At 38.0% G+C, this 22,059-nt stretch overlaps 1 protein-coding gene across 1 annotated transcript in view; it reads left to right on the forward strand.

Moving 5' to 3' along the window:
- Nucleotides 1–21,647, forward strand: part of STK31 (serine/threonine kinase 31) — a 35,637-nt gene extending 13,990 nt beyond the window's left edge. Inside the window, exons 10-23 of the mRNA XM_051609539.1 lie at nucleotides 871–993; nucleotides 3,787–3,966; nucleotides 5,740–5,856; nucleotides 6,874–6,993; nucleotides 7,498–7,629; nucleotides 8,637–8,738; nucleotides 9,662–9,742; nucleotides 10,104–10,229; nucleotides 10,933–11,058; nucleotides 11,326–11,412; nucleotides 12,223–12,372; nucleotides 14,538–14,663; nucleotides 15,676–15,744; nucleotides 20,308–21,647. Coding sequence (XP_051465499.1) covers nucleotides 871–993; nucleotides 3,787–3,966; nucleotides 5,740–5,856; nucleotides 6,874–6,993; nucleotides 7,498–7,629; nucleotides 8,637–8,738; nucleotides 9,662–9,742; nucleotides 10,104–10,229; nucleotides 10,933–11,058; nucleotides 11,326–11,412; nucleotides 12,223–12,372; nucleotides 14,538–14,663; nucleotides 15,676–15,744; nucleotides 20,308–20,523 — 1,755 coding nt within the window. The 3' untranslated portion in view covers nucleotides 20,524–21,647. The remainder of the gene's footprint in view (nucleotides 1–870; nucleotides 994–3,786; nucleotides 3,967–5,739; nucleotides 5,857–6,873; nucleotides 6,994–7,497; nucleotides 7,630–8,636; nucleotides 8,739–9,661; nucleotides 9,743–10,103; nucleotides 10,230–10,932; nucleotides 11,059–11,325; nucleotides 11,413–12,222; nucleotides 12,373–14,537; nucleotides 14,664–15,675; nucleotides 15,745–20,307) is intronic.
- The last annotated feature ends 412 nt before the right edge of the window (nucleotides 21,648–22,059 follow it).

The following is a 22,059-nucleotide window of genomic DNA, read 5'->3' on the forward strand; positions in this document are numbered from 1 at the left end:
CTTTACAGATGGAAAAACAGGCATTGTTAGAAGCTCCACTAATAGCAGTGTAGGCAGATACTCAATAGGATGTAATAACAATTCTGACTTTTCAGACATTGTAAATAGCGTTTTATGGATGTGTAACTTAATTTAGAAACTTACTGGAAACTTTATCGTATGTATTCAGCATTTTCTGTGGGAAGGATGAAAAAGTAACAATGCCAACATTTCTAAAAGGGATTCATTTGCTTGTTTAACAAAAAAAGTGGGTGAGAGTGGAATAAATAGAGCTGTTTAATGAGGATGCTGATGCCAGAGCTAGTTTTAGCTATTCTATATACTGCAAAGTAGTGACTGGAACTAAAGGAAGCCAAAAACTGGGGCCAAAAGTAGAAATAAACTCTAAAAATGGATTAGAACTTATCCATAGAGGGGGGGATTAATTTTCTTCTCTTGCTTATGAGGCCATTAAATCACACTTAACGAAAGAAAGCATTGATGAGATGATTGCACTATGCAGATACTGTTTTTAATGGACTTTTGTAAGTGTTGCTACCGTTACCAGAAATAAGATGGTAAACTAGCTTAGCAGTTCGTATGACGGAGTCTGGTGGGTGGTTGTTTGGGGTTGTTCTACACACAGTCATGTAGAAACCTCTTCAGTTGTCTGATATCGTAGGCATTTTTTTTTTACACTGTGAAGGTGACTTGGTTAGGTCATAGGAGTATGAGATTAAAAACAAAGTTTGCCTTTTCACTCATTCCTATTCAGTCATGTATTGTATTACTCATACTTTTTAGGGATTAATGTATTTTTTGGTATCACTTTCCACATTGTGTATGTGGCATTTGTGTGAGAGTTGCTGACTTGCTTTTCCTTCTGCATAGAATGAAAGAGATGAACTGATTACCAAGAGAGATGAGGTGCAGCAGAACTTGTATTCAGTTGTGGAAAAATTAATTATAGAAGTGGATCAGCTGCCCCTTTCTGAACGTTCAAGGACATTACAGGTAAGGAGCTTGCTTTTATCAGTAGTGATTCCAAAACACTGAGAACCTGTGGAGTATGTTTCATACATGTTAAACATTTTATAGTTAGAAACCTCTACAGCAGCAGATGAAGCTTTAAGTAACACTTCTGAGTTAAGTTGTACATCTGACACCTGTAGTTCTCAGTGTTACTTGTGATCCTGGTCTCGTAGATGTTTTGTTTCTAGAGGGAAATTATTAATCTAGCTCCTGGATTTGAGCAACAGCTTTTCTGGTTCTGTGTTTGGTTGACTAACAGGACTTCACAAAGCACAAGAATATTTAGTAGAAGACAGGTGTTAACCAGAAAGCCTACAAGTAAAAAGCCTACCTTGCAAATTGTGACACGGGATTTTGTGGTTGGATTATACACTTTCCTAGCCCTTTCTGTTAAGAAGACTTTGTAGTTTGAACTAGTGTAGCAAAGTATAAAGTGTTCAATTTTTTTTTTTAAGATGTGAATTAAACAGTAGAGAAGCACATAATTATACCAAGAGTCTCTGTCCTTCCCAGTCAAACCAACAATAGAAGTGGGGAAGTAGACAGGAACTTATGCTCTGTAGGGGCAGTAAGAACTTCTGAAGAGGACTTCACCAATAGAAGTATTACCAAGTTGCTGTCTCTGGCCTTTGCTAATAGAATTATTATTTTTTTTCTTTGCATCAGAAATATTATTTGTTTTTATTTTAACTGTGCAAGTGTGTGTGGAGAGGAGAAAAAACGTTGTCAGTAGTTTGGCAGCTTGTCTATACAAATTCCAGGTGTGTATTTGTCCACACACATACGACATTAGGTTATTCTGAAAAACCACAAAGATTATAGGCTGAACCTTTGTATAGGGTTAGAACATTTAGTAAGTTGAAGCATTGATATTTTCATGGAATTACTTGCTGAGTTTCTAAAGGAATTATTTTACAATGCCATTCAAAAAAATATTTTGATATGCTTATCTTTTGGTTCTAGTCTGATATGCAGGTTGACGTCTAATTAAAAAAGATGCTGGATGGGTAGCATTTCATGGCTTTCTATCAGTGGAGGTCCCATGTGGAACCTGATCTTTCAGACAGAGGGAAATTTTGGTTTGTCAGTGTGGGGATTTTCTCTCTTGTGGTTGTTTTTTCTTGGTGTGTGTTTAAAGATTATGCTGTGCTAATCCACTAGATGGTAGGCATTAAGCATCTTCTAGGTAATCATGCATGCTGCAGTGAAATTTTAATAGTTTTTTAAAAAATACTCAAAGGGGTACTGAAATGCAGCTAGGTTTGCCAAGTGAATTTTGGGCTTGAACATAATTGTTTTGGTGGTACTCTCTTGTATTCAAAGCTAGAAGATAAAAATAATTTTTCCAAGTAGGGAAGCAGAACTAAGTTTTTACTGAATATCAGTAAGAACCATGGTTGTAATTTTATAGAGCTGGAGAGGTCATGCTGTGCTTTCCTGGAGAAATCAGTATTTTTCCGATGCGTCTCAGAAGAACAGGAGCGTAGAAGTCAGTGCCCCTCTCATTGAGCTTGTGTATGGCAAACCTCTTCTGCATCACACATCTCTTCTGACTTAAGTTTCATACCTTCTAGTGAGAGCTATTCTTGGCCTGAACCACAAATTCAAACAGCTTCAGCCTCAGCCACAGCTGGGTCCAACTAGCTAGTACTGAAATAAACAGTTGGTGAGCTCCATGTTTTCCAAGCAGTAATACTGTATTGGTTAAAAGGAAGGCTAGGAATGGGGGCATATACGTAAATTACTCTAAAGCAAGCTAGGGCATTAAAAGACCAGTTGTTATATGTCAGCTGTTCTGTGTTGGCTGTCTACAAGCACGTTTCCTTTGCCCCACGTGTAGTACCTTGTTCTGTGCTCCCTTTGAGTTACCAGGATAAGAGATAGGAACAGGGTCAGATGCATGTAGGCCACTGAGCCATTTTCATCTGGTAATATGTTATCCTTCTGGAGCCTGTTTCTGTATCCATATGCTGGTGAAGTTGCTATAGTTCTAGGGAATTTTGTATAGTATGAAAAATAAATGATGAGAAATAGGATGTAACTTACCTGATTTTTTTACTTGAGGACAGTCTGGAATGTATGCAGATATTCCTCTGGAGTAAGTAGTGTTGCTATTTTTGGAAATAGGATGTGATACATTCTTAAGCTTTTTGTGGTGTCTTTTCTTTCCATGTTTCAAAGGGAAAAATCAGACTGTGATTTCTGTGTGAGATTCTTCTCTGCAGTGTATTTTCTGGTAGATATACTGCCCCTAGATCTGAGAGAAAAGTTGAATCATCATAGAATGGTTTGGATTGGAAGGGACCTTAAAGATCATCTAGTTCAAACCCCTTGTTTTGGGCAGGGACATCTCCCACTAGACCAGGTTTCTCCAAGCCCCATCCAACCTGGCCTTGAACACTTCCAGGGAGGGGGTATCCACCTTTTCCCTGGGCAACCTGTTGCAGTGTCTCACCATACTCACAGTGAAGAATTTCTTTCTAATGTCTAACCTAAATCTGTCCTCTTCCAGTTTAAAGCCATTACCTTCTGTCCTATCACTACATGCCCTTATAAAAAGTCTCTCCCCAGCTTTCCTGTAGGCCCCCTTCAGATACTGAATATCCTTCACAGGATACAGAAAGAGGCTTTTATAGTAGAAATAATTTATGCCAGCAGGCAGTGCTAACTACTTCTGTTTTAAGTGTTTTGATTATTATAGAAAGTATGCTGTCACAACATTTTTCTAGTTTGCAAACCTGTTTTTGTTTTTTTTTATTCACTTATAATGCACAGGAATTGTCTGCTTCTCTGCAAATGGTGTATGGTCAAGGTTCTGAAGCAGATGACTCTGAGGAGGTGTTTCAACAGCTCTTTCAATGGAAGAGTCTTAAAATGGAGAAATTAATTTGTGTCAGAATTAATACAGACAAAGCTCTGCAAATTCTTGCTGACTGGTTCAGTGACACCTCAAAGGTAAGGCGAACAGTCAGTCTTTCTTGTTGGTGGAAAAGATGAAGTATGACACTTTCTGTTTAGCTTGGGAAGAGTAGGCATGAGTAGGGACAGCTACCCATGGCAAGGAGATAGTGCATGTGAGCAGTGGCCCTCGGTGACAGTGATACAGAGGGAAGGGTAATGTGTTGGGGAAAAGTGTTAATTTATCTCTATTCTTAGTGTACCTTTGTGTTTAGCGTACAGAGCTTATGCTTTCTTACGAAAGGACTTCTTTTGTATAAAGATCAGTGCTTTTATGCAATGTAACTTTTGTGTGGATGTGCTCTATCTGTCAATTGCATGACCAAAATGCTGTAAATAATCCTTTCAAGTGGCCTTTGGTTAGAAAGACTTCAGATTTTAAAAGGTTCTATTTCATAAAGTCTACTGAAAGAGTTGACAAAAGATCCGTGCAAAGAACGGAGGGGGCAAACAAACCTGCAGGTGGGTGTCTGTGATTGCTGAATGCAATTCAGAGTGCTGTTCTGCGTGTATGAAAGTGACTGAAGTTTGTTAGTGTAGTGGTGTTTCTAATTGGAACTTTTGTGTAAACAGTTCAGAGACATAGGAAATGTACACACTTTTGGCATGGGTTGGTAAAGCACTGCAACGTAGCCCAAGGAAGAAATCTTCTTTTATCCATCTTAATAATTTCAGCTTTTGATAGGCAATTATTCTGTTGCAATTTAACCTCTAGCTCCTTTTTTGAAAAAAGTATGGGCAATCATGTAAAGGAAATGCTTCTTTGAAGCGTTTCCCCTCATCTTATTTTCAAAATACCTCTCTTCCTCTGTTTCTGAATCCAAATGAAACTCATTCAGCATTGATCAAAATCTACAAGAGGAAATGAGTCAATGATAGACAATGAAATTTTCAGAGACTGGATGGCTTCTGTCCAGTATGCAGCTCCAGGCTTTGGGAAGAAACATACTGTTTGAACTTGCACTGTTAGAGTTTTTAGTTTGAGTTCCTTTAAGGTTAAAGCAATAAAATATTTCCCAATCTCTGGTGGAGTACACATGCTTGACAGGTAAATTAACGGGGTTTGCAGGTTTCTATTACGACTGTGTATCTTGCATGTTAAATACAGGACCATATTTTCATTTTAGTTTTGATTGCCAGTGTAATATCTCTTTTTCTGCAGATGCTACTAACAAAATTTTGCTGGCAATATTCAATATAATTATAAGCTGATCTTACTGATTTTTCTCTGACACATGCTGTATCTCATATCTTGAAGCTATGTTATTTCTGAGTTCTGTGAAAACACTTAAGGTTTCCTGGTGAAACCTTTAACCTTATTTCACCCTTGATAAATTGTGCAGTAGATCTCAGGATGTGTCTTTATCTCAGGTAGTACTGTATAGGAAGAAGTCCACTTGATAGTGAAACTGCCAAATTGAGCCTCTTGTTTATCACTGTGTTAATTTTTGAGATGAAACTCAATAGGAGATGGATTGGGATTTCTCTACTGTTTGATGTTGGGTAAAAATAAAAATAAGATTTGGAAAATAAACCCCGATTAAGGCAAGAATCAACTTTCTTCTTGCCTGTTGAATCTTAACTCTGTTAGTGTTCTAGTAATTGTCTTATCACTCAAGTTGGAGGCGTGTAAAGGTGAGATCTAACTCAAATCCTGATTACGTTTCCTATAGTGCTAACTCTTTGTGTTTCTTGCCTGTTTTTGCTATTTGCTTGCTGACTTCTTACTTTCAGTTTCAAGGCTGATTTTTATTTTTTTCCTCTTTGAAGTGTTTTGACCTGATGTCAGAAGCATCTTCAGATTTAGAGGAAGTGGTTGGCAATGCAGATGAAGTTCTCAAAAAGGCTGAGTTGGCTATTTCTGAGGAGCTAGATACTGACTTAAAAGTAAGTTCTAACTATGCCTACTGTGTCACGACTTTTATATATTATATACATCTTTTATTTCAGTTTAAAGCTTTTATTAATGTGTCAGATGAGTTTATTTGCTACAAGGCAACATCTTTTTTGTGGAAGTGTGATAGAAAGTCACTCAGGTTGCTCCCCAGAGACGAGACAATGTGTTTTCCAAGCAGTAGGTCAGAGGACAGCTTTGGATTACAGGAATTTAGCTGTGTGTATGACTGACTGGCTTAACTAAGAAATACTAGGAAAACTGCTTCTTCCTGCTCTATGTGCAGAGAAGCTTTCTTTGAGTGGTACTGAGTTTTGGTGCTTTTGTTGAAAACCCAGGTGATGGAAAGTAAGTTTCTGTTGAAAATAATGGTATTACCTCTCTGAGTGAATGTGTATGGATAAATTTACTTTTTTCTGTCTTAAGAGGTGAGTAGTTTTTCATCACGTTCATTCTGCATGGGACAGGTGTTCTTGCCTTACTGGTAATCTTTTCCTATGCTTGTGATAGCCTTTTTCCCAGTTACCTTTTCTGATAAGGATGTCCTCAGTTCTGTTTTCTAACTCTTTGAGGTACTTTCATTGTCTCTGCAGTAAGAGACCCTACTGTGCCAGAGAATGGTCATGTCATCAAAAGCTGAAGCTGTTCTCTAATTAATTATACTAAAAACAACCAGTAGTTTAGTCTGCTTCTCACTGTTCTTTGTGATTGAACCAGTGACTCTCTTTTAGAGCAGTGCTTCATAGCTATTTAACCATGCTGTCCTTAAAAAATTATTTCATAGCTTGTGTAATATGAAATTGCCAATTCTATTGAAATTATTGGATGAATGCTTAGATGAGCCAACTTGCCTTTTAGAATCTCTTTAAGATCAGAGAGAAAAATCTGATAAGTTATATTTTCCATTAACAGTGGAATTTCTCGGTAAAGGTTTTGCATCTTAAACATTGGTGTGTATAAATGAATAACAATTCTCAGTCTTTAATCTCCCTCTGTCTGATTGAATACAGGAGCATGATGAAGCAGAGAGGGGAATAATTATGAATGCTTACAACAAAGTTCTCCATAAAATTTCTCAGGAGCAAAGTATGATCACTGTAATACAGAACAGATACTTGGCCAGCATTGAGGTGCGTTCTTGCTTTATTTGTTTCTTTTGTGCTGATCTATACTAGTAATGCTTTCTACATAATTTATTTTTGAAAAATGTCCTCTTCTTTTAATAAGGAAATTTTAGGAGTATCTTATTGATGAGAAGTTGTTTGGGTTAAAGTTTTAGAACTGCAGCTGTACGTTACCCCAGCCAGTGCTTCATTTCAGTGAAATACGAAGATACTTTTTTAAAAAAAGTAAAGCAGTGGAAGCTAGAATCTCTGGATTCATTACGAATCTGTAGTATGTAACTTCAGGGGACTGAGCTTTAATTAGAATGTTAGTTTTCCAGAAGGTTGTTGAGGTAATTAAAATGAAACACAATAAAACCCTTTCTCTATGGGGAAGGACCCTGAAAAGCTGAATTCAGATAGGTTTCAGGCAATTTCTCTAATGCATTGGATTGAACATATTAAAATAGAATGCTTGAACACTTCCTGATTTTTTGTTTATTTGTTTTTTAAACTCTATTTTCCTCCTAGTTCAAAAAACAGGCTGAGGAATGGCTGAATAGAAGACCTGATATTAACAACTTATTATCAATTAAGAAAACGGTGAAAAGCTTAAAGGCCCAGTTAAGGTGGAAGTTGGTTGAAAAGAACAACTTTGAGGAAGTATGAAAATGTTACAGTGTTGGTGGTTTTGTCTGTTGTTTATTAATTGGTTTAGAGATATGAATTTTGTCTGTTCCAAGTAAGTTGTAACTATTTGAAACAGTTAGTGGTTTCTCACCTCAGTTTTGCCTTTAGCTGTGGAAGTTTTACAAGGCCCTGAGACCTAGCCTAAAAAGTTTAAAAAAGAGTCAGTACATAGCCACTCATATTCCAGTTCCCAGCTGTGGCACTGTGTTTTTAACTAAGTCCCTCTGATGCTGATTGCTGTTCATAGCACAGTTTTATCCAGCTTTTTTAACTTAGCTATTTGTGTGGTTATCTTAGGTTTTTACTTTGTTAATAATGCATGTACCTCCCCATTGGTGACAGAAGTCAATGTCTGTTCTGGTTTTTAGGGATCCCCATTACCCCTCAGAGAAGTACAAAGAATGTAAACCTTAGCCCAGCTTCAGTGCTGTTTGTTTTATAGCACAGTAATTGTTCTGATCATGTTTAAGGAAAAAAAACCTGCACATGTCCCTCTTTACGAATTGTAAAGGGGCAGTAAGCTTCCAAGTGAGATTTAAAAAATGAGACACAGTGATGAAATCCATTAGCAAGGATTCTTGAATAATGAGGTGACATGGGGAAAATGCCTGCTTATTGGAGAAAAAAGTGAATGAGCCTGACGTTGCTGGTAGATAAATAATGTTGCTGTTATGATTATTTGTGATAAGCTAATGAAAAAAACAAATTGCTCTTTGATTTAGGAAGCAAGTAGGTAAAGGACTAGAATACTTAGTCTATTACATAAATAAAGGGAACACCTCTTTCAGTTATTAGTTCTTAAGACCTAATCCCTTCTCTTGGGATTCCAGGAAGGAGACTGAGTAAAATATGCATTTGAGAATATGTTCAACTCCAGGACTGTGTTATGTAAGCTGGTTTTTTAATCCTCATACAGTAGGTTATCATTGGTATAACAGCAGAATAAGAATTATACACTAACTTTGTTACTCCTAATACAGTCTGATGATTACAGTGAGTATGAAATGACAGGAATAAAAGAGGAAATTGCTGACTTGAGAAATAGGATTCTTCAGGAAATATCCAAGGAACAAGAAGAATATGTAAGTATTAAACTACTTAAGCAACTAAAACAGACCTGTATGAGGCACATCTGCATTTTATTTCCTTTAATATGTGCTCTGGGTAAAATAAAAAAAGTTATTTTTATAGTGCTGGGTGTTAAGATGGCCCTTTTTTGATGAAAGCTATGGCAGAAAGCATGGAGGTTGATCAGTTTTGCGTGTTTGAACCCAATTTCTTCAGACCTTCCCCCCCTTCCTGTCTGCATAATGATCTGAGCTGAGAATCAAAATGTGAGCTGTAGTTCTCAATCCAGTAGAGTGACAGGTGAAAGTGTAAGCTCAGTTGCTGAAGAAAGACCATATTTCTTGCAAGGGGAGGAACCGTTTCCTTATGAGGACGTTAAAACAGTCCTGTAGGTCCTCTACATGGAGGGGAGAATTGGAAACCATTGCCTTTTGAGCAGGTAGAAGAGCACCAAGATTGGTGGTGGTGATACACCTCCCTCTGCAGACCTGGTGTCTGTATGTGACAGTTACCTCGCAGCATTACAGCTGTGCAGGGCCTGAAGATGCATGTGACTTGATTTCTGTCTTCTGCTAACTGTCTTCTGCAAACTAAAAAGACTCCTTAAGAAAATATGAAATGTTTTCTGTGATAGTGCACGAGCTGTTTGGAGCCTTAACACTACCCACCCACAGAACTTTCAAAAATCTGCCCGTATTGAACTGGTGTATTCATGTTGTGTCTGGTTGTGTGTACTGGGTTTTCTTTTTTTCTTTAAAAAACACCAACACGACAAACCACAAAACAAATGGCAGCATTACTTTGAATGATGTTGCTGAAGGAGGTACAGTCATGGTCACCATACATTTGAACATCCTTGGGTGTACATTGCAAGTGTTGGTGTGTATCTATGTCAAACTAGTGACTTGAAGCTGTGGGTCTTGTTTCCTTCATTTAGGAGAAGCTTACTTACTTGGTTCAGAAATGGTTCCCTGAATTACCACTTCTTTATCCAGAAGCAGGAATTTTGAACTATATGGTAAGCAGAGATTGCATTTGAATGCACTGTCAGTTATTATTTTGGGCATTATCAAGGCGCTGCGCCAACAATCCTCTGCAGTCTCTATTCATTTAGGGGACAGTATACCCTGAGTGTTTTTTGCTGGGGTCTTCCTCCTTTGCTCTGTCTTCTGGGAGATATTCAAGGAGTGCATTTCATTAGTTGTCCTGTCATGGCCAGCCTTTTAGTAGCAGATGCTGTAAATTTTTAACATGTCCCAACAGGCTTTGTGCTTTGCTAAGTTAATTGAGGAAGAAGAGAGGTAGTCAAAGACTCTTGAGTCTTACCAGCTGTTAAATGCCATGTGCTTACCCTGGATATTTGTGTGCATGTGCTTCAGAACTCTGGTGGACTTCTGACGTGCAGCCTGGACCGAGACCTTCTGGATGCTGAGCCCATGAAGGAACTGAGCACGAAGCGACCTTTGGTGTGTTCAGAAATTCAGGGCCAGAAGGTTCTTTTAAAGGTAATGTTGGCACTGGCTTTCGGTTAGGGCTGCAGGTGAGGCCTTGGCTTATTAACCTGCAGATTCTGAATGAACTCTGCTGTTCCTTTCATATCCCTGTGTTTAACAGAGCTTTTCTGAGGGCAGATTATTTTTCTTAGGATCTGTAGAATATGAAACATTACTTTCTCTTTGGATTGCTTCCATGTTGCTTACTGAGTTTTTTCACTTTTTCTGAGGACTGCTGTAGTGAAGAGTGCTTCCCTTCTGTTTATTCTTTCTGGTGTCTGGTGGACCTTTATTCCTCTTCATTATTCCTGTCTCTTCTTACAGTTGCCGATTTGCCTGATGATTTCACTGAGAAATTTCAGGAACTGCTGGTTTTCCCTTATTCTGCTTCTCTACCCATCTGCTAGCAGTTAAGAAACCAGGGGCTGTGGTATTATGAGAGGCATGGTTGTAAATGCTCTTCTTGCTTTTGACTTGGCTTATTTAACTATCACATTAGAGACACACTTGCTCTTTGTTGGTACAGACTTTCTAAGAGTTAATAAGAAAATACAGGAATCGTCTGTGACAGTTGGAATTGAGTTTTATGTTAAGTAGAAGAGGAAGGTGTTTGATGGCATCTAACAATATGCATTTCTTTATTATTATAATTTTTTAAAATTAATAATGTTACAGGCATTAGCAGTAATAATTGAGTATCTGCTTTGTTTTTCAGGGATACTCTGTAGATGTAAACTCAGAGGCTCAAGTGATAGAACGAGTTGCCAAGTATCACAGAGTTTGGCACCAGCAGAAGGAGAAATCTGGATTATTACAACTGTTGTTCCTTCTTTTCTGCAAGGCAAGATTTAAATTGATGATCTTGATTCCTGGTTTCAGCTGAAAGACTTGCAGTTGGCCCAACCCTGAAGCTTTAAATGCTTTAATTTGGGGTATTGAATCAGAAAAATCCTTCCTTTCTGAGTTTAGATAAACTGTCTACTTAGTAGACAATAAGTAATTAATTGATTTATCACACATCTAGCACATGATAAACGTCCCAATATTAATTATATTTGAAACAATCTATTTTTCCTTTTTTAATTTGTCATTGTTGCTGCTGTTGAAGTCTGATCCTTTGGTGTATTTAATGGTCCCGTACTACCCAGGAGCAAGTCTGGAAGCTTTACAGGCTGATACACCTTTAACTTCAGAAGTAAGTGTAACTGCTTAGGCTATCAGCATTTTATTTTGTATGTTTTGAAATAAAATTGTTTTGCTGTATCTTATGAGGCTGATGGTGTTTCATGGCCTTTGGTGGCTGATAGTGACTGTAATAAGTTGCCAGGTTAGCTTGACTGACATTCTTAGCATCTGGTCAGGCAGTAGTTACTAGTTTTTGAAAAGAGATTTTGCGTGCATATACTTCTTTTTATTTTATTGAAATTGATGCCTTAGCTGTATTACTAGTACATTTTAAAAGTCCTGGAGTTGAACATGTTGGATGTTCAGAGGCAGGCATTTCTGTATTGAAGTTTTAGAGGATTCCCATGTGTGTAATTTTTTTTCCTCTCTTCTCTCTCACTTCATTCCCCTCCTTTTCCTTGCCTGGCTTCCCACACAGCATATAGGCAGTTTGGACATCATCCCTTCTCAAAGAAGCAGTAGCTAGAAGCCAGCACAATCTCTAGTTCTGTTTGGTGACTTGAAGCTTGCATTTCTGGACTTCAACCTACTTGTCACACAGATTTTTTTTGTGATTTCTCTTCCCTCCTCCTCCAATATTTTTTTCATGTAGGTGATTTATTAATCAGTCACTGCATTTTTTTAATCCCCTGCCTGGTTGTGCAAGTCATAATAGTCTTAATGGGAAATATTCCATACTTCATAAAATGGAATTGGCATGAACTTTGAATGTGAACAAATCTTTAAAAAAAGTCTTAGTTCTGGATAGAAACTTACTTGATACTGTGCTTTGTTTTTTCCATATCTATCTTTGTAATAAATATGCAAATTAAATCATTAGGAGGCATTAAAAGTGATGAAAGGAGTGGCCCAAGGTTTACAAACATTGCATGGAGCTAACATAGTACATGGATCTCTGCATGGAAGGAATGTTTTTGCTGTGAATCGAAGCCATGGATTTGTGGGAGACTTTGAATTCACAAAATCAGAGGTAAAAAAAAAAAAAAATCTTTTAAGCAACTTTTAATCAGATTTATGTATCAAAAAAGACAATTGTATGCAATGTAAAAGATAAACATTGTGCTTATCAGCAAGATTCCTTTTTCATATTCTGAATAATTGAGCAGTTTGAGTCTTGTTGAAATGTGAATAATCTTACCTTGGACAGGAAAAGAAAGAATTACTGAATGTGGGCTCTGGTTACCAAACAAAATAGTGGAACAAAGAAGAGAAGATGCAGTAGTGGTTTTCTGTCTGTCTTGTATATTTAATGGTCATCAGCACCATCAGAGGTGAGAGTAAGAACTCATGTTTGAAGAAGGGCTGAGCAAGCTCTTACAAAGTCTTTGGCTTTCTGTTTTGGTAGGTGACAGTGTTCTAATGTGTGTTTTAATCTGTTGCAGTATTTGGAACATTAACGGGATTTTTGTATGTTGCCTACATATACCTGTAATTATATGTACTTCTCATGTAGTCCTCTGTTTCTGTAGTAAAGGTTTTAATAGTTGTTTTTGGGGAAAACCTAATATTCTTTAAGAACACAAGCTGTTTTTTTACTATTTGTTGTGTTTATGTAGTAAAGTCTCCAATGATGTTATCTCTTCTGTAGTGACCTTTTGGCTTTCTAAACTCAAATTGTTTGAGCTCAAACATTTTTGTGGTAGAGGTTTGCTTAATGCTTATTTAAATTTTTAAATAGTGTTATATATTGCTAGAGTATATAATTATATTAATATAGAAAACATGAAGTTTCATTGAGAACCCTTATTTCTGTTTTGGAAATGCATTATCTGTCAGTCTCATGAAGAATGTCAAATGTTTGGACAACAAGATATGCTTCCCTTGAAATAAATTTGATTTTTCAACATGCTAAAGAGAGATGCTTTAAAAAGTTTTGACAGCAGAATTTTCTTAATGGTCATACTCAGTACAGATGGTGTACTTGTGAAAATTGCAAGAGCTGATGTAGAGTATCTCTCTCTTTACTCCTCCCTGCGTGTGTGGGCTGTGCTGAAATAAGCAGCTCGTGTTATATGCAGGAAGGTTCATCCGTGGTTCACGGCCTGGGTCCATTTTGTACCTTCTCTGTAGGGGAGTCAGTGCAGCTCAGTGCTTGTACTTTCTGCATGATCACAAATGCATGAGTGAAGCTGGTAACTGATGTGTTACCAAAGACTCTTAGCAATCTGGAGACTAGTCTTCTTCACAGAATCATAGATTTTGGTTGGAAGGGACCTTAAAGACCATCTAGTTCCAACCCCTCTACCAGTGGCAGGGAGACCTGGCACTAGACCAGATTGCTCAAAGCCCCATCCCACCTGGCCTTGAACATTTCCAGGGATGAGGCATCCACAGCTTCCCTGGGCAGCCTGTTCCAGTGTCTCACCACCCTCACAGTAAATAATTTCTTCCTAATATCTGTTCTAAATCAACTCTCAGCTTAAAACAGTTAGCCTTCATCCTATCACTATATGCCCTTGCAAGAAGTCCCCCTCTGACTTCCTTGTAGGCCCCCTTCAGGTGCTGGAATGCTTCTATAAGGTCTGAAAGGTTACTTCCTGGAGTCTTCTCCAGGTTGAACAACAGTAGCTCTCTCAGCCTGATTCCAGTCTGGCTATAGCTTGCACCAGCCACTGTCACAGAGAGTGTTAGAAACTCCGTCTATAATTTATTTTGTTAGTAGACAGCCCTAAAATATGCTGGAAAAAAGGAGGGAGGAGGCAGCTAGTTTCAGGTAAAAACCATAAAGGCAGAGAAGAAGAAACAGGAAAGCTGTCAGAACTGAGCTTGAGAACTAAAGTTCTTCAAAATAGTGCCAAAGTTCTTTTAATATGTGATTTTTTTTTTTCCTAATTTGAGAAGTTTTGTAATATATATTCTTTACCAACTTACGAGTTTTGATAGTTCTAGTACTGAGTAAAATCTGCCATCCCTGTTCTTTTATTACAGTTACAGGTTACAGATGTGTGATATTATCTTTTTTCCTTTACATACCTCTTTTTTTTGATCAGTAAAGGAGTATTTTACATTTTGATCTAGGTCAGCACAGAACTGTATGGTAAAATTTTCTGACATTAGAAGGGAGAGGGAGGTACATCTGCTTCAGTGTGCTGTTGGTCTTGATTGAAATCACAGGAACCATTTTCTTCCCCGTAGGAACAACGTGCTGTGGCAAACACAATGGTTGTCGGTACCCTGAGCTTAGTTGCTCCTGAACTAAAAATGGGACAGCCAGCTTCTCCAGCCTCCGATATGTATGCTTATGGCTGCCTTCTCTTCTGGGTATGTTGTGGCTTCTGAGAGAGTTTCTAGTAACATTGTGGAACTGTAACAGGCGTATAATGAGCAGTAAATGTCATCTCCAACTTCTGCTTTAATCATTTTGGTGAACTAAGTGTTGATATTTTCAGTTGACTGCTAAGTGTGGAATGAATAGGAGTTACAATTATGGGCAAAAGACAGTGCTTTTTTCTTTAAAATATATAGTGTAATTTGTAGAGTAACATGAATAAAAATTATAGTTTTATTCCTTGTGCTGGGTATTGTTAGTTTTTACTGCACTTCCTATTCATTCCTTGTGAAAGTTTTTTTTCTTTTTTTGTGACCTTGCCCCTGAAGAATCACCCAAATCAAAAGAGAGGGAAGATGAAGGCAAGGCGGGGACATGTATTGCTGGCAGCGTTGCTTAGATAAGTGTTTTGGTTTTTAGTGCATGTTATGCCTGGGAGGAGAAAGCAGTCTACTTTCCTGTGTTAAGTTGTATGTTTCACAGCACTGACTAAACACATGCTTCCTTTTGCTGTCTATGTAATTGTTCAGAATAGAGGCATTTTCAGCTTAACCTGCAGGCAGGGTTTTGAAAAAATGCTGTAGTTGGACATGGTTGTAGGCAATAGTAAACACTGGGAAAGAATTACTTTATGAGCTCAGGCTTTACATTTGTCTGTTAGAGTGCACTTACCCCTCAGCATTTCTCAAAGAGGATTATATAACTACACATACAGCTTGTGCATGGGCTTTGAGTCATATATTTTAAGGACCATTTCTTTTGACCTCTAAAAGCTTGTTCTGGTACAGATTTTTTTCCCCCCCCTTGTTTCTGTGTAAGGGCACCTTGAGTCCCTTGTATGTTTTACCCTACTGTGAAATTATGAGGAAGCCTTTCCCCTTCCATTTTCCCATAACAATTAATTTTCACTTGAAATCTGGACTTTCCTTGACTGATACGTAATTTTGTTAAAGTAAAGGGAAAAAACCCAACAGAGTTATGCATTATGTATCTTTTCATTTACAGCTCTGTGTTCAAAACCAGGAGTTTGTCATAAAAGAAGATGGAACACCTGAGGTGGATATGGTTGTTATGGTACGTTAATTGTCAGAGCAAGATTAGACTTCTCTTATTTATTGGGGGTTAATAGATATTTCTTTTTAAGTCAAGCATTTCATTTTAAGTGCTGGGTTGAGAAAATAGTCTTAATTTACTCTCTGGATAGTTATAAATACCACACACACACACATAGAATGCTGTTTGAGAAGGCAGAAAACCCCATAGTTTTCTCAATATTGAACTCTGACTTCACAAGGAACAATTTCTTCATGGATAACTATAAATTGAATGGCACCAAGTTACAAACTTGGAGAATAAGTCATTGAGATTCAGCCTCAAAAATGAGGAATCTGTCTTTTCTGAAGTCAGTGAAGTTGACTTTGTTCATCAGCCTTTCTACATTGTGAATGCAAATTGCTTGAGCTTTAATAAAACAGCCAAATTCCATTTTAATCACTTAACAAGTGTAACAAATGCATAGATGTAAGTGTACCCTGGAAGACACAAATTTGTGTTGCTGCTTTCATTCTGGTCTCAACTGTTGTTCTCTGTCTACTGTATGCCAGCGACTTGTCACCTTTAATTCTGTTTTCAGTCCATTTTTTGAAGCTGGTCCTTGCCTAGTATCTCAGTGTTTGAGAATAAGAAGTAGACCTGGGTGCCTTCATGTTTCTCAACTTAGGCCCCCAACTTTGAAGTCAATCCTTTGCTAACTTACACATCTTTTGAATATTAATCAAATGCTGGTATTGTTCTGGCATCTCTCTGTGTGTCTTAGTTGCCTGAACACTTCTCTTTCCTTGGTTTTATTTTCTTGTATAACTCTTTCCTGTAACCTTTCAGCATTCTGGCCAGACCTTCTTACTAGCCTTCTTTTAACCTCTTCTACCTTTGCTACAGGCAATTCCTTTTCGTCTGTATACGTTGGAATAACAAAATTCATACCACCATATGTTGTGTAGAGAAATGCACTGGGAGATTTATGGACATTTTTCACATCGTTTGCTTTTCCAGATTAGTTTCTGCTTTGTTCTTTTTGCTGTACTTCTGGCTGTCTAGTTATTGACTGCTTTGTTCTCGTCCTGTGTCCGTCCCATCTCCTTTGAGTGCATTTCCCTTGGCTTTTTTTAACCTGTATGGACTACTTCTCATATTGTGCTTCTTCTGTTGATCTTACCTTAAGACTCAACTTACCCTCACACATACGCTCTGGGATGAGGAGGACAAAGCTCCTGGGTCGAGACAAAGGACAAGGAATGTTCTTCACCAATTAAGGTCCCAGGCAAAACAGACTCAATTTGGAGAAAAAAATAATAATCAAACACACACAGGACACAGACAACACAAAGAGCAGGGTTTGCATATGTTACCCATCCCTCCCTTCTTCCCGGGCCCAAATTACTTTGTTCCTGATTTCTCTGCCTCCTTCCCCCAGGGGCGCAGGGGGATGGGTTGGGGTTTAGAGTCAGATCACATCCTCCTCAGGAAGGATTCCTTACAGTCCTTCCCTGCTTCCCCACGGGGTCCCTCCCATGGGAGAGATTACTCCTCGAACCTCTCCTTCATGAGTCCTTCCCACGAGGTCCGGAACTGCTCCAGCCTGGGCTTCCCACAGAGTCACGGGCTCTTTCAGGAACAAACTCCCCTGGCACCAGGGTCTTCCAAAGCTGCATAATCAGAGTCCACTGGCAGCAAATCCACTGGCCACAACATCCAAGTCCAGTGGCCAAGTTCACCCCTCCTGGCGCCTTCAGGGAATGTTCCACCACATTCCTCTATGAATGCAGGGGGACAGTTGCCATCTCACTAATAGTTGCAGGAAAACTTCTGCTTGGGCACCTTCTTTCCCTTCTTACTTAGCAACCACCAGCACCACTCTCCTTCCCCAGCTCAGCTCTTCTTAAGTGCTGGCTCAACTCAGGTCTCAGTTCTTTCGCATGTTAATCACTGAGGCGCATCTATTGTCCCTCTAACGTCTCCTTGGCTGGGTTTGGAGTAGGGGGAGCTTCTCAGCTTCTTTTGGGAGCCACCCATGGCGCCCTTCCCCTGCTATCAAGAAACCCACCAAACCAGAACACACTACAATGGAAAATAAAAGCATAGAACATACAGGATTTGAGCAGGGAAGTTATCTTGTAAATACTGTTTCTTATTGCTCATTATAGCTGTCTGTTTTCTTATTAAAAGATAATCTCATGAAACACGGCAGTCTCGGAAATAGCACTTGGATGATTCACCATTAAGACTAACTAGGCGTTTTAAATGTATTCCACAAAACTTGTCCAGAACCGTTTGCCCAGTGTGTCATTCAGGATTATGCATAATAATCCTTAGACACTGAAAACCGTAATTTTTTCCCTTAAACTTAATTGTTCAAGGAAGTAGAAAAGATTTATTGGGATATAAAAAATAGGATTTGGTTTACTTCTGTTTTCCATAAAATTCCTGCTATGATAATGTTTTACAAATAAGGTCTGAAATACACAAATCCAGTTTCAGGGTGTTACTTTGGTATTCTTCTATAGCAGGTGTTCGTTGAAGTGCAAACAGCTGCCTTTATCTCAAGGACAATTAATGTATTTATCCATTATTGTTCTTAGCAGGGATTAATTTTACAGCTTTTAATAAAAATAAGTTTCTTTAACTTTTTTTTTTTTTCCTGATGAAAAGAGGCAGTGTTTTATTTTGACCTTGTCAGGTGATACAAACCTAATCAGTAAATAATTGTTGGCAGTTTTAAAGGATTCATCCTGGTTGTGTGTGCATGCACGTGGACCCACCGTCAAAGTCTGCTGCAAAGCAATCTGTTCTGCCTGCAATGCACAGGAACACACATGGAACTTTTACTAAGAAATGTATTACTAATAAATATCTTTCAGCTGTTTCTTGGGGAATCTTTTAGACCTCTGGCTGTTAATCCTTGCCCCAGTTCTTGGGGAAAATCTATTTTGCTTTTAAGTGCTTTATCTATAATCAGCTTATTCAGAATTAATCTCCATGCCCATCTGCAGGCCCTTGACAGGCTCATAATTTCCCTTCCTTCTCAGTCTCATGCCAGGAGGAATTACACACTTGCAACTAGTAAAATTTTGGTTGTTTTCAACAAATGTAGAATTGCCACAGGAAGAGAATGTCAAGCATTAAGCTGGGGATATTTATGTTAGGTAACTGTTGAGGAAAACAAAGTTTAGAGATAAGATCTTTTAGCCACTTTACTTAGCCACCCCAGGCTTCAGTGTTCAGTGTGTTTCAGCATGCAGTTTTAGGTATTAAAAAAAAAAAAAGGCAGTAAATAAGAGCAAACACGATGAAATGTAGCAAACATGATTAAGTGTTGTCCTACAGCAGTATTCCGTGTGGAATGAATTTTTGGCTTCCTTGATGGAAGAAGATGGTAAGAAGGGGCTATTTGTTGTTGACAGACGTTTGATAGTACCATGAAATGCAGATATACAAGTGCAAAGCTTTTCAAGGTCTTCAAATGATCAGACTTGAGTCACTTCTCACTTAATTTTGCAGGGGAAATGTGTAGTTACGGTTCACTGCTGTCTTTCATTGCACATATTTGGATCTTATTAACTAGAGATTATACTTTGAGCGTTTAAAATGTTTTCTGAACAGTCCTTTATGCCTGTACGATCTGTTTCCAGATCTCATATTTTCTCCCAGATTTCAGATTATTTGACGAGTGTCTAATTCTCCAGAATCGCTCTGTTAATTATTACGGAAGAATTGGGAATTATCTGCTTGTTTTTGTCTACTTGTGTACATTTCTTTGCATCACAATGATTCTCTGGATGAAGTGGGGATAGATGAGAGGTGTACAGGTGTCTTGTGCTTTGCTGTATTTTTGACCCTGGTCAGAGGTCTTACTGGCTTGGAGACTGAACAAGCCTTATTTTGGAAAGATTCTGTTCCGATTGAGTTTTGGTCATCCAGATGTCTTAGATCAGCATGTGAGATTGTCTTTCTTGCAGTTCCCTTGTCCAAATCCAGTGTGTGCTCTTTCTCCCTCAACAGCTGGTGTTTATGCATATGTGTAGCAGCTGTGTTTTTATGTTTTGTGTGTGGAGTCTGTCTCTGTTAATGTGCTAAGCAGTTAGGCATATAATCCCTTCTGATAACTCTGAAGAGCTTAAGTGTAAGTGATGGGTTAATAGCAAAATATCTGCTGTTGACAGAGCCATTGCTTTGTTTTTCTCTTTTTCCTCTGTGGTCTTGTAGAGAGAAAAAGCAATGTGACAAAAGTTAAGAAGTTGTTGAAGGTGAATGCCACCCATTCTTTTCCTTCTCAGTACAATGACCAGCTTCAGTATTTCTATAATTTATAGTAATTCAGTAAATTGATATTTTAAAATAGAATAACTCACGCTCTTCTGTGAAATCTGCTGGTACCAGATTGCCACACCTGGTGCTGTACACTTGGTTTTAATTTGTTGTCAATGAGCACTGTGAAGTTTACCACTGGGCGTACTATAGTGCAACCTTTTGTGAGGACTTTGGGCCCTAAACACAAGATGTGTTCACCAAATACCCGCTTGTTACTTGTAATTGAGCTGGTTTTGCTTATTGATTAAATCCTTCTCTCTCTGTTTGTAGGATGATAAAGTTAAATCTCTTCTCCTGAATTTGTTCTGCTGTAACAGACTGACAGCTGAGCAGGTGCTGAGGGATGATTGTTTCCAGGCAGTTGATGCAATTCCAGTTTCACCACAATCAGCTGGAGAACACGAGCCATGTGAGGAACATGATTCTGAAAAGACAGATGAAAAAAAAAAGCGAATAACTGAGGAGAACGGAACAAAGCCTACTTAAGAGATGAAGGACTTTTCTATCTGGTGTTTGAGAGAGACTTCTGGTTTTGTTTGATTTTTTTTGAAATAATTGTCTTGTTCCAAAATCTCAAAATATAAAATGTTTGGTAGGTGCAGTCCTGTTTTGTGATTACCCAGTCTTCACTGCTCTTCTAAGTATATTTTATTCTAAATACATGCTAATTGGTGTAAGTGTGGAGTTACAGATTGTGTTCTTAGTTTGTCAGCCTTTTTCTTAGTCTGTTATGTAAGCTTTAAATTTACAGAGAATAATCTTGTTAGATGCCAGAGATCTTGTTTTTGTAACCAGTTTTCCATCCCTTTTCTTGCTGTGTTTCCAGATAAGATCTTAGTCTTAAAGATGCTCTGGGGTATTACCTTTTTGTTGGAGGTTTTTTGTTATTGAATCAACAAGTTATTCCTTCAGTAACTACCTTCAAGATTTAAGGGGGGAAAAAAAAAGTACTGCTTTGACAACTTGTAAAGGAAATGGAGAGCAGCCTGCCTTTTACCTGTCTTTCTGCATTGGAAAAATGCAGTTGGCTTTCCAGAGAGCAGGCATCCTTCTGGTTGCTCCTTGGCAGTGCTGCTGCCAGCCAAAATAATATACACACATTTGCAAAAACTACTTAGTAGCTCTGTATAAGTGTGTATATATCATTTGTTCTTAAATGTTGTTTGCAATAGCTATAAAGATGTGATTTTTCATGGGTGGGTTTGTTTGCCTGCAACACTTGGCTGTTAGCACTACCAGTGAAAGAGTTTTGTCAGCTCTTTAGTTTTCCAGGAAATTGTTGATTATCTTTATGAAGATTTTCCTACCTTCTCATAAAGAAACAGGTTAAAATGTGCAGTTGCTGTAGAAATGTATTCAGCCTCTGGGTGTTGCTCTTGGACAGCACTGATGGCAGACTAGTGTTTTGTAGAGGAGTTACTGAAGCTGCATGTTGTTGGATGAAGAATGTAAAAATGTAGTATGTAATGGGCAAGAAACAGCACCAGAGGAATTGGGGAGCCCTCAGGTACAGTAACACAGTCCATAGTGAACAGAAGATACGAGCTTGGCAGATCCACCTCTGATATTAGACTTGGTTTTCTATCCTTAAATCAATTATTTTTTTAAAATGGAATAGCATGTAAGATACTTTATCCTTTTTAAAATTAAATTATAATTATTTTTTTAGTTTCTCTAATGTCAATATAACCAATTATGGCAAAACCTATGTTGAAATATTTTTTAGGCAGATTTTTGGTTAGTGTAATAAATATTTTCATTACAGAAATGAGAAGAACAATATATTGGTTTATGTCAATGAAAATAAACAGATTAGCAATTTCCTGGGATGCTTTCCAAATACTGATCGCAGTCTTTTGCTATTAATAAAGGCTAAGTTTAATTTTATTTAATGTTAAACAATCAATAGAGGTGAGAAGACTAACCTGATGCTTTTTGTTGTGCTGTGTCATGTACATTAGAATAAATTTTTGCAGTTTTCCTGCTTCAGAGTCCTTGCAACCTAAAGTTTATTTCTTAAAT

The sequence above is a fragment of the Apus apus genome, chromosome 2 (genome assembly GCF_020740795.1).
Source record: "Apus apus isolate bApuApu2 chromosome 2, bApuApu2.pri.cur, whole genome shotgun sequence".
Classification (NCBI taxonomy): Eukaryota; Metazoa; Chordata; class Aves; order Apodiformes; family Apodidae; genus Apus; species Apus apus.